This window comes from Bombina bombina, chromosome 4 (genome assembly GCF_027579735.1).
Source record: "Bombina bombina isolate aBomBom1 chromosome 4, aBomBom1.pri, whole genome shotgun sequence".
Lineage (NCBI taxonomy): Eukaryota > Metazoa > Chordata > Amphibia > Anura > Bombinatoridae > Bombina > Bombina bombina.
Window position 1 is genome coordinate 722495435 of NC_069502.1, and position 17699 is coordinate 722513133.

Sequence of the window (17699 nt, forward strand, 5' to 3'; positions counted from 1 at the left end):
CAAGAGGGGATGCAAAATACATCAAACATTGTAAATAATGTTGTCCCTTTGCTTTTCTCAAAGTTACTGAGCAGAATATATCAATAAAAAATCAATAAGTACAGGAACCTTTTCTTTTGCAAAAAAGCACTGTATATAGATAGATAGATAGATAGATAGATAGATAGATAGATAGATAGATAGATAGATAGACAGTATATAGATATGAAATAACAAAGGAGACATTCAGCAGGCTTTTTCTATGATATATTTTTAATCAATTAAAAATAACATATAAAAAGGTACAAGTATTTTTCATATACCTATTCTAAGTATTATCCAAATAATAGAGTAATAGAGTGATTATATAATTATTTAACAGAGAGCTTAGAAAAATTAAAGAAAATACTATAATTTGAAAGATTAGAATTTGATTTTGACATTTATTCTTTAGATTAAAAGTTGAATGGGTCCAAGCAAAACCGTATGCTCTTCATGGGATGGTTCTGCAGCCCTCCTATGTCTGGTTATACAACCCTGTGTGCATCTTGAATATGTGTATTTTGGACATACTGTCAGCTTGCACTGCAAATAAACAGTGGAATATTGGCTGACAAATCCAAAGGCATTGAATCCAAATCGAACTTGATATGAGTACGGAGATTGGTACACTGTATAGGTGGAGTCTTTGACACACCTAAGAAGAAATGAAACAAATAATAAAACAAATGAAAAAAAAAAAGATTTTCAAAGCACCAAAGATACTAAGAAGACACAATAATTATAATGATACAGTTGGTGATTTATATTTACATTTTAGATCAATGCCAGATTTTCCCTGGATTTTTAGAAATTACTGTGACAATTAGATACTTTATAACTTAAGAACGGAAACCTCTGTTTCCAGGGTTTTCTACTTCACAAATGCTCACGGTCTTTCTCGCAACTTTAAGTATGCCCCAGGAAACAGTTCCGATTATAAATGCAAGTAAAATAACATAAGGGTGTAAGGATGTACAAAAGTAGATCAGATGGGAGAGGTTACATACTTTCTATTTATTGATTTGATTTAGATATCTACTATATACTTATTATATAATAGATAACATATTAAACTAGGATGTTGTGTATCCTATCAGTTGCTACATTATGGGCTAGATTACAAGTGGAACGTTAACTACCGCTTGTGCTAGAGTGATAACTTTGCTAGCTGTAAACTCTTTGTATGAGTCAGGTTGCACTGATATTACAAGTTGAAAGTTAAAAGTTTTTGCTCTTGCACTAACCTGACTCGCAAAAAGGTTGCAATAATATTAAAAAAAAGCTTTCATTCTATTGGCTGATTTAAATTGAAATATTCAAATCATCCAATAGGAAAGCAAGGGTTCCCCCATATAGAAGGGTTACCTCCCTTTCACTATTCAGTGTGCGGCTGGGGACCACATACTGCTCTGAAGAAGAGGACCACCACTGCGCCTCCTTCACCAGGATAAAGAAAAGATGGACCGCTGGGGAGAAGATAAGAAGATGAATGAAGGTAAACCACCAGGATGAAGATGGAGCGCAGCCGCCATCAACATTGGTGAGTACCAATTTAGGGGTTAGTGTTAGGTTTTTGTTTTATTTTTGGAGTGATTTTTTTTTTTTATAGATTAGGGTTTTTTTGAGCAGCAAAAGAGCTGAATGCCCTTTATTAGGGCAATTGGTAATTTAGTTTTTTTTTAGATAGTTTTTTTTTTATTTTGCAGGGGTTGGGGTGTAATGTTAGAGGGGTTAGTTGGGTTTTTCATAAAAGAGCTGATCACTTAAGGCAATACCCAACAAAAGGCCCTTGTAACGACTATTGGTAGTTTATTTTTAGGATTGGGCTTTTTTTATTTTGGGGTGTTTTTTTAAGGGGTATAAGGACTCATTATTTTATTGTTTTCGGTAATTACTTTATTTTCTGTACTGTTAGACTTTTTATTTTCTGTAATTTTAGAGTTTTTTATTTTTTGTAATGTTAGGTTGTTGTTTTTTTTAATAATGTTAGGTTTGTTTTATTTAGTAATGTTTTTTTTTTCTTTTAGCAACTTAAGTTTTTTTATTAAGTAATGGTAGTTTTTTTTTTAAAGTAATGTTAGGTTTATTTTCAAGGTAAGATTAGGTTTTATTTATTTTTACAGGTAAGTTTGTTTTATTTTTTTAAGGTAGTAAGGTATTAATGAAGGTATTTTAATTTGGGTTAAGTTAGGGGGGGTTAGGTTAGGGGCTTTAGATGTTAGTTGTTTTTTTTTTGCGATGTGGGGGACTAGCTGTTTAGAGTTTAATAGTTTATTTAGGTACTTTGCAATGTGGGGGATTGCGGTTTAGGGGTTAATAGTTTTGGTACTTTTGTGATGTGGGGAGATGGCAGTTTAGGGGTAATAGTTTAGGTATTTTGCTATGTGGGGGGATAGCGGTTTAGGGGTTAAAAGTGTGTTTAGTGTAACTATTTCACCTAAACAAACTCTTTACGTGAACTTTAATTTTGTGTAAAAAGTTTATACAGTAAATGTGATTGCGCTTGCACAAATCGTATTTACTTTCAACTTGTAATACAAGCGCTACTTAGCGATTTAGGCTCGCTATAGAAAATCTGGGGAGTGTAAATTACCGCGATTTTGCACAAACAAATTTAAGGTCATTTTGATAGCGTTACACTTGTAATATGGATTTGAGCATAAAGAACACTGCAACCTCGCAATCACATTTATTCTCCTAGTGCTATCGATAGAGCTCCACTTGTAATATAGGCCTATATATCATACCGCCGCCTCCACTCTCTAGTTCTGCCACCTCCTATCCTCCAGCCATTGCCATGGTCGCATTTGGTTGCTGTGCAGCATGGCAGTGACGTCATCACCGTCAGCCACGAGTACCACTCTGCTTGTCCCTATGCGCACCTGTGCACCCACCTTGGCGGTTGTGCTGTGTGTAATCCTGGATGCTCTTATTCTATTGTATTAAGTATTGATTGTTTTTCTGCTGCTGAACTCTGCTCTGCCTAAGCGACTACTCTACTGCTTCACCCTTTTGCACTCTGAAAGATTGGACTGACTAGTTGCTGCTAAACGTTGCTCTGCCTAAGTGACTACTCTACTGATTAATCCTTTGGCACTCTGAAAGATTGGACGTATTACCTGTTGCTGAACCCTGCTCTGCCTAAAGTGACTACTCTGTTCCTTAACCCTTTGCCACTCTGAAAGATTGGACTGACTAGTTGCTGCTAAATGTTGTTCTGCCTAAGTGACTACTCTACTGATTAATCCTTTGGCACTCTGAAAGATTGGACTTATTACCTGTTGCTGAACCCTGCTCTGCCTAAAGTGACTACTCTGTTGCTTAACCCTTTGCCACTCTGAAAGATTGGACTGATTATTTTCTGCTGAACCCTGCTCTGTCTAAGTGACAACTCTTTTGTTTAAACCTTATGCACTCTGAAAGATTGGACTGACTATCTGTTGCTGAACCCTGCTCTGCCTAGAGACCTTCTATATTACTTAACCCTTGGTCCTCTGAATACTTTGTTTGGCTTTCTGCTGCTGTCTCCTGCTTTGCCATGTGGCTTATTTATTTGCTTTTCCTGAACTATCTATTTGCTACTGTGCCTGTCCTACCACATTCGTTTACTCTAATATTTATTTCTGTTCAGTAGAAGACTACTGATTAGGATTGCTCTGATAAAGAAATAGCCCACAGATGTTACAAAATAACTGTGGAAGGTAAAACTTGGGATACAGATTGAAGATTTAAATGTATGAAAACCACAAATCAGTTATTTACATTTACTACAAATGAACAATTAGAAAAGGGTGTTGCTCTTTATACTACTTTATCTACTGCAAACCTGAAAATTAAATTTATTTCTAGATAACAATCCCTAAAATATATTGTGGCATGATTACAGTAAGGAATTTACAATTTGCAAAATGACAGCAGAAAATATATTAAAAAGTAATGACACATTCATAAAGAAGTTACTCAGGTATATAAAAAGAAAAAAAACAAGACAAATAAAAAGCTCAAATAAATCCAATTACCCATTCCGTATTAAGTCATAAGTTTGAGTTTCAAAATCGTTGTGATCTGGTGATGCCACACATGTGTTTATGAACAAGATGAGATCAGGATCAGAACTGTGTAATGTGGCTTGAAGATATAAGTCCTGGTTGAGTTGGACAAAGAATGGTGATTGATATACAGGATTATTGAAGCTTGGACTCCCATAGAAGGACATGCTAACAGAATATAAGCCTTGTTGTGTTAGGTCATAATTCACAGTATCATCAGAATAGTACAAGACTTCCACCATTGTGTCCTGGTACATCTGACAATGAAGGTTTAAGTTTAGCTTTCTTCCGCGTTCAATTATTTGACCAGAATGATAACCATGTACTGTGTTTGAGTAGCTTATGATGTCATTTTCACCCTGTCAAAATAAACAAATAATTGATAAGAGAACTGTAATCTTAAAATAGCAGGAAAACATACTAATTAATTGTGTATTAGTACAACATCCATGTTAATGTTTTTTTCCCTATTTTGAATTTCTAGTTTGTTCTATTCTCAATTTTTGACATTTTGTTTTGAAAATACAGAAGGCTAGATTACAAGTGGAGAGCAAACATATTAGCGTTTTTGAAGTCTATCACAATCCTTTAAAAAACGATTTCCCCACTGCTGATCTATAGTTTTTCTCTAGCAAATCACCATTAATGTCTGGTGATCTTCATAGATAAATAGTTTCATAGTTTTTTTTTTTTTATAAAGGATTGTGATCAACCCCATTGTGAGTTAACAATATCAATTATATATTTTTTGCTCATATTACAGTCCAAAGTTATTATTTAGGGTTAAAACAAGGGTATGCTAAAATCTTTATGTTGGACAGACGTCTGTGGAGGCTTGTAGTAATTTTGTATAGTTTTGTTATAAACTTTATTGCAAAAATAGTTTAACATTTCCATATCAAAATGTACATTAATCAAATGCATTTTAAAAATGAATTTCTATCCCTTTTAATGATTACCCCACCTAAACTCGTATCCCAAATGAGATAGAGAGAAATAAAAAAGAATGAAGAGAATAATCTCTCTCTCCTCTGCCATCCACTCACCCCTCCTCTTCCAAATCCTTACAGATTTTTGACTACATTTATCCTTATCCACACAAACTATCTGGCTTATTTGATTTTTATTTTCAGGCCCCATATTTACTATAAATTTCCCCCATTGTTTGAGATAGTCATTTATAGTCATTTAGTCTGTTTGTTGTATATATCTTATAGCCACAAGCTTCCAGAATTACTTGTTTAGATAAAATATTTTTTACTTGTTTAATTGACAGTTTTTTTTTATTAATCCAGTTATTAAAGATCAGAAATCTGATTCTCAGAATGGCAGACTGAATAAATTTAGTATTAGGTTTCTATGTAGAATTACTGGTTATAAATATTATATTTTCTCTTGAGAGAGTGATTTTTTTTTTTACCCAAAATTAATGAAAAAATAATAAAAATGTTGTCCAATATTGAGACAATCTAGGAAAATCATACATTATATGTAGTATATTAGGATTACACATTGAACATTTCATGCATGTATTATTAATTTCCTTATTCCACTTCTGTGCTCACCTAGAAATAATATAGTCATTGTGGATGAGTCTAAATTGGGACTCCCTCACTTTAGCTGATTTTGTTAAGAATTGTGTATTGGTCAAACTACAGGGACCCCCACTGACGGCCTTTAGACGTGTAAAGAGTATAAGGGACCATTTGGTTAAGACGGATATAGGCCCTAGTAAAGATAACAAACAAACCTACATAGGAAGCAAAAGGAAGGGGAGCTATCCCTGTCTGGGATGTATGAGCTGTAGTTCCATAATCAAGGGTCCACACTTTTTTCACCCACATAGTGGGAAAAGGTACAACATAGATGGGGGTTTTTACCTGTGACAGTACATTTGTTGTGTATCTAATCAAATGTTCCTGTTCTTTGTTTTACTTGGGGGAAACAACGCAGAAGGTTAGAGAACGAATGAGCCAACATCACTCCAACATTCGGAGAGGTAATTTGGAGGCCCCGTTATCTAAGCATTTCTTTGAACAGGGACATGGGATAAGTCAGTTAAGATGGCAGATCATTGAACAAGTAAGTCAACCCAGAAATGGTTTGGACAGAGAGAGGCTACTTAGACAAAGAGAGATGTGGTGGATCCATAGACATACACTTATGCCTAAGGGTCTAAATAAAGATTTTGATCTAACCTGTTTTATTTGAGAATAATGACTAAAAAGGTTTTCTTTTAAAAAAATCTCTAAAGGTATGGTCTAGTTATCTATAACAGTATATGCATTGTAGTGCTTAGTGATATATGTTACATTCAATTTAAAAACTCTTTTGAATTTTTTTTATCTTAACAAATTACTGTAGTCATAATTGGAAAATTGTCACTGTAAATATGGAAGTATATAATGTAGATTAAGAACATGATTTTGTTACTATTGCAATTCCCTGTCTGATTGCTACACTGTCTTTCAAGGTGGTACATTGTTTTAATTGTTACTTGTGTCATTTACAAAATGTAATGTAAAAAAGTAGCCACAAGATGGAGCCAGAGTTTAAACTAAAGAAATATTGTGTTTAAAAGGCATGAAAATGTCTGTGTGTAACATAAAGCATGACTAAGGGGATTACCCCGAAACATCACTTATTTTAATGGGTTTTCAATAAAATTTCATCAATTTAAAGAATAATAGTGCTGGTGAAGTGTGATATAGTCACGAAATTCAGTCGTTGATCCTCCTCCCTGGTTGTTTTTCTTACTGTTAAATTGTCCTGGGTTCGTTGCTCTGCAGCCAGGCGTTGTTGCTCAAGAAACATACCAACAGTTTTCATCATCCACATATCAACAAGAAATTCAAAATTAAGCACAGATTGACGTGCACATCTGATTTTGTGGTTTATGCGATCATCTGTCCATGTTCCCTATATTATATAGGTAAAACTGTGACCACCTTCAGAGAACGCCTGGCGAATCATAAATTGGCTATACGCCAGGCAATCAACAAGGGCAGTTCTGATCAACTGGTCGCAAGGAATTATTTACAAGCTGGGCATTCTATATCTATACTAAGAGTAATCCTCATTGACCATGTTCCCCGATTGAGACATGGGGGTGACAGGGCATTAGTCCTGTTGCAACTAGAGGCCAAGTGGATCTTTGATCTGGACACTGTTATACCTAAGGGCCTAAACACGATGTATGACTTTGGTTGCTGGTATAAGTGATTTAACTTACGGGAATCTCCTTCAATGGACTTAAAATTTCTACCTACTCCTTAGGCATGGATGTTATTTCAGAGGTGGAGTGTGCTCAATTTGAAGTACTCCCTTGATACCTAGAGTATAGATGGGACCTCAGGGACTTATGTTACAGTTACATGTCCCAGTATGAGCATGTATACTAATCGTTTTGATGCACCATTAATCCCCTCTTATTTACAATTTATTCCCTTACATTAGGGATGTTCACTTGCATTATTTTTGTATTTGTTATAGCCGAAATGCTTAACACAGTTATTGTAACAAATAGTGTTTTGTAAATAGATTTTTTTTTTATCTGACCGCTTCGCTGCCTCGCCAGCATCTTAGCGCTCTGTATGGTTGTTGACTGTTGTCATGACAACCTACACTCAGACTGTTGCTCTGATGGTGGATGACGTTGCACATGGTGTTCCGGTAGCGTGTAAGGAAAAGACGCTGGCTGGCGGTTTGGCGCTCATGATGTGCAATTATTCACTCAGGTATATTGTTCACATAGGGTATATAAGGGTGGTTGGGGTGGGACCCTGGTATGTCGCTGATGGGCTCCCTTTGAAAAAATTTAGAAGCAGAATCATAATGTTATGGGTTAAGGCCCTTGTTGTTTTACACTTATATGGATTTAAAGGCTATTGTGAAGCATCCTGAGTTGCCTGTTGTTGTCCAGCTGCACTATAGATCATTGGCCAGGTTTGTGCTTCAGGAACTGTTTGTGTGTGTGTGTTAGTGTATATAAAGGACATACTTGAAAACGAGAAAAATCTCAATGTATCCTTCCTGGTAAAATATTTTATAAATAAATGTGAAGAAGATTAGCGTGCAAGTGATAGGTGTAAAGTTTTTTTTCTACTGCGAACGCCATTGACTTCTAAGGGGAGAATACATTAACCAGGTCACGGTAACGTGAAGTCCTTTGGTTAGCACACATTGGGTTTGCTCACATGCAAACTTTTTCCTTTAAAATTGTAAAATGTGTGCAACTAAACACTCACAAAAAATTGCTTCTTATGCAGTTTACTCTCAAGTAAAAGGGCTAAATAATCTGACCCATAGTAAGAAGGATTTACTTTTTATCTGTCATTGATTATATTAATCTAATATTTTAGCAAAATATACATTCCCTAGATTTTTGTCTTAACCTGAAATTAGTTTGAATAATTTAGGGAAAGTGAATATCATCACAAACAATATTTCCATATGACCAAATGTGCAATTTCTATTGTACTGTAATCAGTAGCAGACCTATTCAACAGAGGGCACTGGTGCAAAACATTTTTGGGCCCTGCAAAGATACTTCAGTAGTAAGCAATAGTAACACTATTCATGTTGCTCTGTTTAATGATTATGAGGATAGAAAGATGGACCTGCAGCCTGCACTAATAAAAGGCTCTTCTGCATTAGAATTGTACATATCCTGTACATGCCATATGTATAGATTGGCTGTTATGGGCCCCTAAGCCCTGGTGTAACTGCATCTGCTGCACCAATGGTAGTTCCGTTTATGACTGTAATTGCCTTTTAGCTTGAGCTTGAGAAAGGGGCAGGTCCCCCGAAACGTTGCTCTAATAAAAGGTATAGCCTTTATACCGTGTTCCACTTTTTGTGTTGTGCTTCTATGTATCCTGAGGCTTAGAGGGTGGTCTCCTAAGGTGTTGCACCGGTCTGTTTATAAATATTCATTGGAGATACACTCAGTGTTGAAGTGCGGATTTCATTGTTTCTATGTAATTGCCTTTTAAATATAATGTAATCGTTAGGTTAAATGTTGTACACTAAACATGTCGGTCTAGTTGTGCTGTATTTTAAACATCTAAAGTATTTACTAAACCGAGAAAATCAACATAATTTTAGAATATTTAGAAAATGTTTTTTTTAAAGTTAAACTCCAATAAAACAGCAAAACTACCTTGTTTTTTTAATAACATAATGTAATACATGCTATAAGAACTTTGCAAAATGTAACAATACCTGTCTTGTTGTACCACATTGATTGTAATATATGTCAAAGGTCACCCATCTGCCGTAAATGACTGGACGACAATAAGGATCATTCAAGAAAAGATCATCTCCTGAAAACCCCACAGACTGAAGGTACCATAATGAAATCTGAGCTTGCATGTGATCTGACATACACGAGAGAGTCACTGCATAGAGAAAAGAGATATAACAATCAATTCTGAACAACATAGTATAATGAGTATAATGGAAATCTCTGATATTATAGTAGTAGTAGTTAAATACCATTTGAAATATATTTAGCTCACTTGTACTTCAACATTCTATAATACATTTTAACAATAAAGACATTTTGTGGTTGATCACAATCCTTTATCAAATTATTTATCTAGAAAAATCCCTGTAGACTTTAATGGTCATTTTCTGTAGAAAACCATTAGAAAAACTTTTCTAATGGATTTTGATTAACCACTCTAAACTTACATCAAAATATGGGGTCGACCACAATCTTTTAGAAAAACGTATCTAATGATTTCCAGCAGAAAATCACCATTAAAGTATATGTTGATTTTGGTAGATAAATCATCTTATACTTTCTTCTTAAGGATTGTGATCGCCCCCTATATTTAAAAAAGTTAAATTAAAGGATGCATTAGGAACAGGTAGATGAGAGAGGGTGAACTATCAATATCACAGGCCCATACGCGGAATAGCTCACAATCTCGTATGGTTTTTGCACTGGAGCACTAACACATAACTCACATAAGAACTGAAAAACTTAGCGCAACTTGAGACTTGACGTCAAATGTTGGGACTAGACTAAAAGTATAATAAAACACATGTAAAACATTAAAATAAAGTATGTGCAGCTGCATGTGAGTGCTGATGAGCACCCAGAGCTTTGAGTTTTGCAGGGTCTTGGGATGTGTACCTGATCTGGTTTGAGAGTGCAGTCCATTTCCATGTTTTGCATGTGTCTAAGGTAATTACAAAGGGCCTGTGTCACCCTTGCTTGTATCTCAGTGTGTTTGGTTGAAGGCATGCATTGTGCAGCTGTAGGTTAGGGATCCGGGGAGAGAGATAGGGTCCAGGGTCTATTACCATTTGGCCATATGCTGTAACTAATTCTTCCATTTTGCTTTTTAAACTTTCTATGTGTTGTGTTAATAATTTTGTTTTGCTATTTTCCCTATGGGCTTTGCACACATGCTTGGCTGGGGTTAACTGCCTGAATGCCTGAGAGCTGTGCAGCTGTCTGCAAGTGTTGGGGAGAACCCGGGGCTGTGACTTTTGCAGGGTTATAGGATGTGCACACAGTTCGGTTCGAGAGTACAATCCATTTCTAATCATTACAAGTGGCATGGTGTTTAAATTATTGCAAATTCGTTTTGGCAAACTCGCAGTAATTTACGCTCCCCATATTTCCTATAGGAGGTGTAAAGAGTAAATGTGCCCTTGTATTACAAGTTTAAAATAAATGTGATCGCTCAAACACAATTGCATTTTATGCTCAAACCTTTTACAGGACTTGAAAGTTTGCGTAAAGAGTTTCAGCTGAGAAAAATATTGCACTAAACACACACAAAAATAAATATAATACAGTTTTTCCACCTACACTATTAACCACCAAACCTCCACACCCCCATCCACAATAAACTCCCTACTCTACTTAACCTCTAAACTGCCAATACCCCTCTGCATTCTGCAATAAACTCCCTACTCTGCTTAACCCCTAAACCACCAAGAACCCCTGCAATAAACTCCCTACTCTACTTAACCCCTAAACAACCAATACCCTCACCCCAAACTACCCCCTAACTTCCACTACCCCCATAGCAAACTACTCCTACCCTACTTAACCCCCTAACAGCTAACCCATACGACCCATAACCTAAGACCCACTGTTACAAAAAATAAAAAAACACTACCATTAAAAAAAAAGCATTATCTAAAGTCCTCTTAAAAAAAAAAGCCCCTACTAAAAAAAAAAAGCCCCTACTAAGATAAAACTAAAACCTACTCTACTTTTTGTGCAAAAGAGCTGTTATTACTTCAGGGCAATTTTTAGAGTAAGTTTTTTTTGGGTTATTTTTTTTGGTGGTTATTTTGGTTTTAGTATAGGGTTTTTTGTTGCAAAAAAACGGATTATTTCAAATAGGGCACTGCCCGACAAATGTCCTTTTCAGGGCAATTTTTAGAGTAGGTTTTAGTTTTAGTATAGAGTTTTTTTTTAATAAAAGTCTTTTATTTTTTGTAACTTAAATACAATTTTTCCACTCACACGAAACCCGACACGTGCAAAAAAGTTAACCAGAGGATATTGGATTTGCAATATCATATTCACCCCCTTATTAAATTCAATGGAGCAGTGATGCTAAAAAAAACCTAACACCTATAATCGTGCGCTAACCCCCATTGCCCCATCTCTAATAACCCCTAAGCTGCCACATTCCCCTACTCTTTTAATGCAACTACACCATTAACCCCTAAACTGTGACACACCCCAATGTAAACTACCCGGCAGCACTGCTTATCCCCGAAACCGCCATTAGCCCCACCACAAAAAAACCTACTCCTATTAACCCCTAAACTGCCAAAAACCCCAATCCCAATCTACCCCCTTAACTGTTAACCCCCTAACTGCCACAACCCCCCCATCGCAAACAACCCCCTAACCTATTAACCCCTTAGCAGCTAAACCCTCCAAGACCCCTAATGATTTATCCTTTTATACTTTAATGATTATTTTTTTTTCCCCCGCAAATCATTAGTTAATGTTTTCTACAGGATTGGGATTTACCCCTTAGTTTTTTAACAACTAAGCACTTTAAATTTGTCAGGAAGATGTTAAATCAATCATCTGCCTAAAACTAAGGAGAGGTTAACTGTATATTCTGGGATGTAGAAAAGGCATGATGGGAAAATGTATCACAAATATGATATAAAATTCTGCGTGGGCTTGCTGCATTCAGTTTCTCTGTGTTAAGTAAGTGTCTCTGTATAAGTATAAAGTTAGAGAACAAAGGTAGTTTTTAAATTGTTTGCTGCGTAGTAAGGTTTGCAAAGTTTTAAACAGTTTTTATTTAAGCTTGCTTTTAACTGATTCCTTTTTTGTGTAATTAAGGGAGGGTTTAGTTTCACCTGTGTGGGCCCACACTATAAATTAAGTTAATGAACAATCACCTAGTTTACGAGTTATGCTCGCTATAGGGAAATTAACGAACGCAACAAAAGTTGCATTATTTAACCCTCTATAGCGCAGCCATTACTAGTTTTCAAACAGCCGGCTTTTTTTTATTGTTTTGTATAATTTTCTTTGTTATTTTTTGCAATGCCCTACAAAGGGCCCTTTTAAGGGCTATTGGTAGTTTATTGTAGGCTAGGTTTTTTTTTTTTCATTTTGGGCGGGCTTTTTTATTTTTATAGGGCTATTAGATTAGGTGTAATTCTTTTTTATTTTGGATAATTTCGTTTGTTATTTTTTGTAATTTAGTATTTTTTTATTTTTTGTAATTAATAGTAGTGTAAGGATTTTTTTAATGTGTATTTTAGTTTAATTTAATTGGTAGTTCAATTTTAGTTTAATAATTACATTAGTTTAATTGTTAGTTTAAACTTAGTTTTTTTTAATTTGACAGGTAAGTTTTAATTTAAGATAGGGAAATTGTAATTTTAATATAAAGTTAGGGGAGGCGTTAGGTTTAGAGGTTACTAGTTTAAATTAATTTATTGCGATGAGGGGGCTTTCGGTTTAGGGGTTAATAGTTTAATTTAGTATATTTTAGTTGTGGGGTCTTGCGGTTTAGGGGTAAATAGGTTTATTATAGTTGCGGCGGTGAAGGGCTTAATGACTTTAGTATAATGGGGTGCGATGTGGGCGGACGGCAGATTAGGGGTAAATAATATTTAAGCAGTGTTTGCGATGCGCGAGGGCGGTGGTTTAGGGGTTAATAAGTTATTACAGTGGTGACGATGTCGGGGAGCGGCGGAATAGGGGTAAATACATTTTATTAGTGGTGGTGATGTCGGGAGCAGCAGATTAGGGGTTAATAACTTTAATAAAGTATTTGCAATGAGGGAGGGCCTTGGTTTAGGGGTTAATAGGTAGTTTATGGGTGTTAGTGTACTTTGTAACAGTGTAGTTATGAGTTTTATGTAACAGATTTGTAGCATAAAACTCGTAACTACTGCTTTTAGATTGTGAAACAGATCTTTTAGCAAGCTTTTTAGCCTCACTGCAAAACTCTTAATGCAGCGCTATGGAAGTCCCATGAAAAAACATAATTTTTACGTGTGCGGGACTGACGGTACAGGCTAAAAGGCTTGCGGTACAGCTATACCGACAAGACTTGTAATGGCTGCGGTACTGTTTTAACGCTGAAATTACTATTTTTTCAGTGTTAAAACACGAATGCACAGCTCGTAATCTAGATGAATGTGAGCCTTGCTCTGTAGGGCTTGATGCATTCAGTTTTTCTGTGTTAACTAAGTTTCTCTGTTTTAAGTATAGAGTTAGAAAACTAACGGCTAGATTTCGAGTTTTGTTGGTAAAGCTGTATGGTGCTAACGAGCAGTTTCTGCTCACAGCTCACCTACAGACAACGCTGGTATTACAGGTTTTTACAAACCCGGCATTAGCCGCAGAAAAGTGAGCGGAGAGCAAAATTTAGCTCTACATCTCACCTCAATACCAGCGCTGCTTACGGTAGCGGTGAGCTGGCTAAATGTGCTCATGCACGATTTCCCCATAGGAATCAATGGGGGAGAGCCGGCTGAAAAAAACCCTAATACCTGCAAAAAAGCAGCGTTCAGCTCCTAACGCAGCCCCATTGATTCCTATGGGGAAATAACATTTATGTCTACACCTAACACCCTAACATGAACCCTGAGTCTAAACACCCCTAATCTTACATTTATTAACCCCTAATCTGCCGCTCCGGACACCGCCGCCACCTACATTATATGTATGAACCCCTAATCTGCTGCCCCTAATATCGCAGACACCTACATTATATTTATTAACCCCTACTCTGCCACCCCCAATGTCGCCGCAACCTACCTACACTTATTAACCCTTAATCTGCCGCCCCCAACGTCGCCACCACTATAATAAAGTTATTAACCCCTAAACCTAAGTCTAACCCCAGCCCTAACACTCCCTAACTTAAATATAGTTTAAATAAATATAAATAAAATACTACAATTAAATAAATTATTCATATTTAAAACTAAATACTTAACTATAAAGTAAACCCTAAGCTAGCTACAATATAACTAATAGTTACATTGTAGCTAGCTTAGGGTTTATTTTTATTTTATAGGCAACTTTGTATTTATTTTAACTAGGTATAATAGTTATTAAATAGTTATTAACTATTTAATAGCTACCTAGTTAAAATAAAGACAAATTTACCTGTAAAATAAAACCTAACCTAATTTACAATTACACCTAACATAAATTAAATTAATTACAATTAAATAAAATAAACTAAAGTACAAAAAAAAAACCACTAAAAAAGTTTTTAAAACTAATTACACCTAATCTAATCCCCTTAATAAAATAAAAAGCCCCCCAAAATAAAAAAGCCCTACCCTTTACTAAATTACAAATAGCCCTTAAAAGGTTTTTTTGCGGGGCATTGCCCCAAAGTAATCAGCTCTTTTACCTGTAAAAAAAGTACAATACCCCCCACAACATTAAAACCCACACACCCAACCCTACTCTAAAACCCACCCAATCCCCCCTTAATAAAACCTAACACTAACCCCTTAAAGATCACCCTACCTTGAGACGTCTTCACCCAACCGGGCCGAAGTCCTCAACGAAGCCAGGCGAAGTGGTCCTCCAGATGGGCAGAAGTCTTCATCAAAGCCGGGCAGAAGAGGTCCTTTAGATGGGCAGAAGTCTTCATCCAGACGGCATCTTCTATCTTCATCCATCCGGCGCGGAGCGGGTCCATCTTCAAGCCATCCGACATGGAGCATCCATCTTGGCCGACGACTAACGACGAATGAAGATTCCTTAAAATTACGTCATCCAAGATGGCGTCCCTTGAATTCCGATTGGCTGATAGAATTCTATCAGCCAATCGGAATTAAGGTAGGAAAAATCCTATTGGCTGATCCAATCAGCCAATAGAATGCAAGCTCAATCCTACCTTAATTCCGAGCATTTCCTGCAAGCATTTCCTACCTTAATTCCAATTGGCTGATAGAATTCTATCAGCCAATCGGAATTCAAGGGACGCCATCTTGGATGACATCATTTAAAGGAACCTTCATTTGTCGTTAGTCGTCGGCCGAGATGAATGCTCTGCGTCGGATGGCTTGAAGATGGACCCGCTCTGCGCCGGATGGATGAAGATAGACCCGCTCCGCGCCGGAAGGATGAAGATAGAAGATGCTGTCTGGATGAAGACTTCTGCCCGTCTGGAGGACCTCTTCTGTAATTAATTAATTTAATTTAGGTAATTAATTTAATTATAGTGTAGTGTTAGGTGTAATTGTAACTTAGGTTAGGTTTTATTTTACAGGTAAATTTGTCTTTATTTTAACTAGGTAGCTATTAAATAGTTAATAACTATTTAATAACTATTGTACCTAGTTAAAATAAATACAAAGTTGCCTGTAAAATAAAAATAAACCCTAAGATAGCTACAATGTAACTATTTGTTATATTGTAGCTAGCTTAGGGTTTATTTTATATGTAAGTATTTAAATAGGAATAATTTAGTTAATGATAGTAAGTTTATTTAGATTTATTTAAATAATATTTAAGTTAGGGGAGTGTTAGGGTTAGACTTAGATTTAGGGGTTAATAAATTTAATATAGTGGCGGCGACGTTTAGGGGCGGCAGATTAGGGTTTAATAAATGTAGGTAGGTGTCAGCGATGTTAGGGATGGTAGATTAGGGGTTAATAAAATTTAACTAGTGATAGCGAGGCGGGAGTGCGGCGGTATAGGAGTTAATATATTAAAGTGGTGGCGATGTCTGGTTCGGCAGATTAGGGGTTACATTTTTTTATTTAACTGTTTGCGATGTGGGGGGGACTCGGTTTAGGGGTTAATAGGAAGTTTATGGGTGTTAGTGTACTTTTTAGCACTTTAGTTAAGATTTTTATACTACGGCGTTAGCCCATAAAACTCTTAACTACTGACTTTCAAATGCGGTACCAGGCTTGACAGGAGAGGGTCTACCGCTCACTTTTAGGAAGACTGGTAATACCGGCGTTAGGCAAATCCCATAGAAAAAATAGGATACACGATTGACGTAAGTGAATTTGCTGTATTTTCGAGTCTGGCCGAAAAAGTGATTGGTACACCTGTACCTGCAAGACTCGTAATACCAGCGGGCATTAAAAAGCAGCGTTGGGACCTCTCAACACTGCTTTTTAAGGGAGGGAGTTAAAGCAAATAAGGGATTGGACTAGCCAAGTGTGAATATAAATATTTTTAAGTTAAGCCTTTTAAGTAACAATGTGTAAGAATCTCATTCAGTGTACAGCTTGCCATATGTTTGCATCATATGTCAGTGGCAAGTGTGAGCATATTGTCTCTAAAGATGCTCATATTAGAGTTCTGGTGGAATGAATTGCAACACTTTGTGATATTCAGACCCTTGAAAGGGAAATTAGCAAGTTGTTCATGGTTCTAGCAGTTGGAGAGGATTTAGATGGGGAGACTTTGGAAAGTAGTTGGGTCACAGTTAGAAAGGGAATTAAAGTTAAGCAGAAGAGACAGGCCAGTTTTGAGCTGGTACATCCCAACAGTTTTGCCAGATTGAGTGAAGATGTTGGAGATAGTCATGGAGGAGGAGCATACTATAGTGAACAGTCCTTGAGTCATAGAAGCGTGGCATACTATAGTGAACAGTCATGGAAGAGTTGCATACAAGTCTGGGCCTGAGGCAGATGTTGGTTGCAGGACTCTATTATTAGGAAGGTTGATAGGGTAATTTATCCTCCAGATCCTTTAAATAGAACAGTCTTCTGTTTTCCAGGAGATCATGTTAGGCATATTGTGGAGTGTTTTGATAGATTGTTAGAGGGATCTGGGTCTGATCCTGCAGTTATAGTGCATATTGGCATTAATGAAGGAATCAGCAGGAAATGGAGTGTCCTAAAAAATGACTTCAGAGAGTTAGGTAGCAAGCTTAAAGGAAGAACCTCCAAGGTAATATTTTCAGAGATATTACCAATGCCATGTGCTAACTCAGTAAGACAGAAGGAGCTAAGTTCAGTTAATTCTTGGTTAAAAACTTAGAATAAAAATTAGAAATGAGGGGTTTAACATTTTAAAGCACTGGGCTGACTTTTCACTTGGGTAACATTTGTACAGTAAGAATGGATGGCACCTAAATGACATGGGTTCAGGTGTGTTGGGGAGAGGATGGTAGCATGCTTAGAGAATCTTTTAAA

General features: G+C 36.3%; 1 protein-coding gene across 1 annotated transcript in view; it reads right to left on the reverse strand.

Moving 5' to 3' along the window:
* Window positions 1-234: 234 nt before the first annotated feature.
* The window catches only part of LOC128656779 (deleted in malignant brain tumors 1 protein-like), a 269497-nt gene continuing 252032 nt past the window's right edge, over window positions 235-17699 (reverse strand). Inside the window, 3 exon segments of the mRNA XM_053710923.1 lie at window positions 235-676; window positions 4041-4429; window positions 9294-9469. Coding sequence (XP_053566898.1) covers window positions 430-676; window positions 4041-4429; window positions 9294-9469 — 812 coding nt within the window. The 3' untranslated portion in view covers window positions 235-429.